General features: G+C 36.3%; 1 protein-coding gene across 1 annotated transcript; it reads right to left on the bottom strand.

The window, feature by feature from the left end:
- Positions 1 to 1,852: 1,852 nt before the first annotated feature.
- LOC106522599 (teratocarcinoma-derived growth factor) lies at positions 1,853 to 3,176 on the bottom strand (the record flags this gene model as incomplete). Its single annotated transcript, XM_014015672.1, is given in 3 exon segments — positions 1,853 to 2,041; positions 2,811 to 2,851; positions 2,926 to 3,176. Coding segments are annotated over 3 exon segments (253 nt in total), but the record flags the coding sequence as incomplete, so codon positions are not given.
- Positions 3,177 to 4,485: the final 1,309 nt, after the last annotated feature.

Raw genomic sequence — 4,485 nt, 5'->3', positions numbered from 1 at the left:
AGAACAGCCGAAACATAAAGACTGTTAGCGAGAACAGCCGAAACAAAAACACTGTTAGCGAGAACAGCCGAAACATAAAGACTGTTAGCGAGAACAGCCGAAACATAAAGACTGTTAGCAAGAACAGCTGAAACATAAAGACTGTTAGCGAGAACAGCCGAAACATAAAGACTGTTAGCAAGAACAGCTGAAACATAAAGACTGTTAGCGAGAACAGCCGAAACATAAAGACTGTTAGCAAGAACAGCTGAAACATAAAGACTGTTAGCAAGAACAGCTGAAACATAAAGACTGTTAGCAAGAACAGCCGAAACATAAAGACTGTTAGCAAGAACAGCTGAAAACATAAAGACTGTTAGCAAGAACAGCTGAAAACACACAAAACAGCCAAAAATACAAAACAGCCGAAAACAAAACAGCCAAACAAACACAAAACAGCCGAAAACACACAAAACAGCCGAAAACACAAAACAACAGACAAAATAACAGTGGAACACACACAAACCACTGTAACAGCTGATCACACACAGGTCCAGATGATGAGACCAGAACCACAGACCTGTGTAGACCAGGACAGAGATGAAGCAGAGACATTCCTCTGCTGCTCTGCTTCACGTCAGTCTGAACAAACAGCCGAAGGTTCGTCACTCAAAACAACTGAAACTGAACTTTTATTTATTTCAGAGAAACTAAAGTTTCTGTTGAATTTAAACCTGATTATTTTCAGCTTTTATTTATTTAAAAATAAATCTGAAAATCCATTAAAGCTTAACTTTCTGAGATCAAACTGCAGACTTTGTTCTATTTTAGCTGTTTATATCAACATTCAGCTGATGGCTGCTGAATATTTTGGTTTTTGTAACTTTTTGTACTTTTCAAAATATTTTACCTTTAATTTTTTAATAATAGAAACAATATTTTAATCTGCTTCAGCTATGGGCTGGTTTTGTCTTCCTGTGTTACTTTTCTCCACAGTTCTACTTTTAGCTACTGTTCTCTTAATTTTAGCTAGCCTTTGGCTACTTTACTTTTAGCTAAAGTTTTGTTACTTTTACCAAGCCTTTTGCTACTTTAGTTACCGTTATTTTATTTATAAATATATTATAAATATTTTACTTATAGGAAGCCTTTTGCTACTTTAGCTACAGTTCTGCTACTTTTACAGTTTTGTTACTTTTTGTAATCCTTTGGCCACTTTAGCTAGTTTCGTTACTTTTAGCTACTGTTTTGTTACTTTTACCAAGCCTTTGGTAAATTTTAGCTACTGTTTTCTTATGTATGGCAAAAACATTTAGCTACTTTAGCTATAGTTTTTATACTTTTAGCTACTGTTCTCTTAATTTTAGCAAGCCTTTGGCTACTTTACTTTTAGCTAAAGTTTTGTTACTTTAACCAAGCCTTTTGCTACTTTAGCTACTGTTATTTTACTTATAGCAAGACCTTTGCTACGTTAACTACTATTTCATTAGTTTTAGCTAAAGTTTTGTTACTTTAACCAAGTTTGGCACATTTTAGCTACTCTTTTCTTACGTATGGCTTTGCTATTTTTTGCTAGTTTTATAACTTTTAGTGAGCCTTTGGTTACTCTTTTATCATTTACAAAGTGTTTAGCTTTGCTACTTTGAGCTTTGTTTACTTTCAGATTCTTCGGCTGTCATTCGGCTCTTAGCCGCAGTGTTTCAGCAGAGAAAGTATTTTTTATTTCTGGCTTTCTGAGGCGAGGGGTTTCTGCTGATGTCAGCGGTTTCTGCTGGACTCGGGTCTCGTTTGTGTTTGAAGAGTAAATGAGAGCCCATCTCTCGTACGCGTGAAAGTTTCGGCGCGTTGGCGTTAAAATCAGCTGAAGACTCACTGCTGGTTAGGCCGACGAAGGGCAGCATGGCGCCGGCGTCTCTGTGTTTACGGTCCCCGCTGTTTGGAGACTTCACCTGGGTAAACTGGTCCAGGAAGTCCTGAGAGGGACCAGAGGTCTTCGTTCCCGGGGACGCCGAGGAAGAGGAGGGAGGAGGTGAAGATGTTTGGCTTCTGCTGCCTTCGGCCTCTAAAAGAAAAATCAAAAATAAAGGGTTTAAAAAATAAAATACATTAAAGTGAACGAGTCGACGTGTCTGTTAGCAAAATATCTCCTGAACCACAGAACAGATTTGAGGGATGAACGTCTGCGGCTGATTCAAGATGGCCGCCACAGCTAGATGACTTTATTGAATCACGACGACCTCCAGCAGACCTGCTGGGTGCTTCAGAAGATATTTTGCTAACACAAGCTCATCCCTCTGCTTGTATGGCAGCAGAAAATAATAAAACATAAAAAAAACTGCAGTTTTCTATCAAGTTTGGACAGTAATAAAAAAGAAATAAAACAGGAAGCATCTTTTATAATTCAGGAAAATAAAAGCTTTGCTCTTGTTTTAATTTGAAAGGGTCTGTATTATTTTAACCTACACCTCAAAAACACTAAAACTGCATCAGAAACAAACTGAGACTTTATAACATCTGAAGTGTCAGACTGTAAAAGTTTAAAAAGCCTTAAAAATATATAAAATTTAAGAAATAAATCAGGTTTATCGTACTTTGTTTGAACCTTTTCATTTAAAATATTAACTTTCTTCAGCCTAACATTCTCACCTCATTTCACTGAAAATAATCTAAATATTTTATATTAATTCTGAGATTCGGCTGAGGATTATTATTTGTTTTATCAGCTTAAAGTTCCTTTAAACACTAAACAAATGTAAGTGAAGAGTTGAACCCAGAACCAGAAGCAGCTGAAGCTTTTTAAAGCTGATGAAAGCAAACAGGAAGGATCAGACCTGCAGCAGCAGAGAGGTGCAGACACACAAACAGCAGAGTCCTGAAACAACAACAACAGAGTTTAAATCATTACAATTTAAAATATAAAACTTTATAAAAAGACTTTCTGCTCACCTGAACATCCACGCCATCTTCATGCAGCTCCACAGAAAAACGTTTCCATCAAATTTTAAACAAATTAAAAATAAAAAGAAGAAAAAAATTCCTAAAAAAATCTCCAAAAATGAGAAAAAGTCCAAGAATTAAAAATAAACTAAGCCTGTCACTCCCTGAGACAACTGCTGGTCCTCTGAAGCTCAGAATGATTCTCTCCAGGTGACTCTCCTGCAGGGGGGGAGGGGCTCCGGAAGCCCCGCCCACTCCAGATTGTTTATTCCTGTCTGAAGGCTGGAATCAACAACCAGCTGATGAAGATGATGATGATGATGACACCTCAGCAGTATTTTTTTTTAAGTTTTAAATATAAAACAAGTTTATTTAAATTATTTTATAAAACTTAATATTAAGTTAAAGAGGTTGAAATAAAGCTGCACTGAGACGTCAGAATTAAAGTTTTAACAGCAGACGTTTTTATTTTTAACATTAAAACTGTTTTGATTCTGGGCTTTGATTTGTGTCTGAGGTTAAAATAATAAATTAGTGATAAAAAGGTCTCATCTGTCACAAACGTCAGCCCCTCCCCCTGTAAACCTGCTGTTTTCACATTCAGACACTTTAAATAAATCCTAAAATTAAAGCGTGTTTTTGTTTAAGACAAATGATATTTATTCATTTTTAAACAGATAAAAGAACTGTTTCTCTGTGGTCTAAATCTTTATTTAAAGTTTAAATCTGAAAGTTTTCAGTCAGTGAGTAAAAACCTACAGAACTTGTTTTTTGCAGTTATTTGAGGAACCGAGGGGGGGTTCCTCAAATAACTGCAAAAAACAAGTGGGAGGTCAGAATAGAATCACAATAAAAAGTCTGAGCTGCTGCTAATCCACAGCAGCAGGAGGCAGGAACACAGGAAGTCTGCAGGAGACCACCATCATCATCATCATCATCATCATCATCATCATCATCATCATCATGGTGCAAGGGGTGTTTCTAGGATCTGACGTGGGGGGGTCTCTATTAAAACCATGTATTATTTTGAAAGAGAAAGTCTGCAGCCTTCATCAGACCTGCTGACATGAAGGACGCAACATGTTCAAGTTTAACAGCCGAGGACTTCATCTACTCAATCTACTTTTAGTAGAGTTGTAAAGTAACTAAGTACAGATACTTTGTTACTGTACTTAAATAGAATTTTTGGGTATCTGTACTTTACTTGAGTAATTATTTTTCAACCTACTTTTTACTTCTTACATTTTAAAAAAGACAAGAAGTAGAAAGTCGTTACTTTTATTTAATGCACACTATTGTGATTRGTTTCCCATCCAAGTCATCTCCACTTTYCCATGCTTCTCCTCCTGCATACTTTGTCCTAGAGCTGCRATTGTAATTTATATCTGTAAAGCTCCTGTGCCAAATGATGGCTATGCCTTTTGGTGCCTGTAAAACTTATAGTTTTTGAAATATTAATGTTTAATAAATTATAATGGCAGTCAATGGAGCCTTGTATTGGTCCAACACTGCCCCCTGCTGCATCTACACAATATGGTACTGTACCATAGTTTCATAATATTTAAACTC

Source organism: Austrofundulus limnaeus, unplaced genomic scaffold, assembly GCF_001266775.1.
Source record: "Austrofundulus limnaeus strain Quisiro unplaced genomic scaffold, Austrofundulus_limnaeus-1.0 Scaffold132, whole genome shotgun sequence".
Classification (NCBI taxonomy): Eukaryota; Metazoa; Chordata; class Actinopteri; order Cyprinodontiformes; family Rivulidae; genus Austrofundulus; species Austrofundulus limnaeus.
This window is presented reverse-complemented; position numbering and strand designations above follow the sequence as displayed.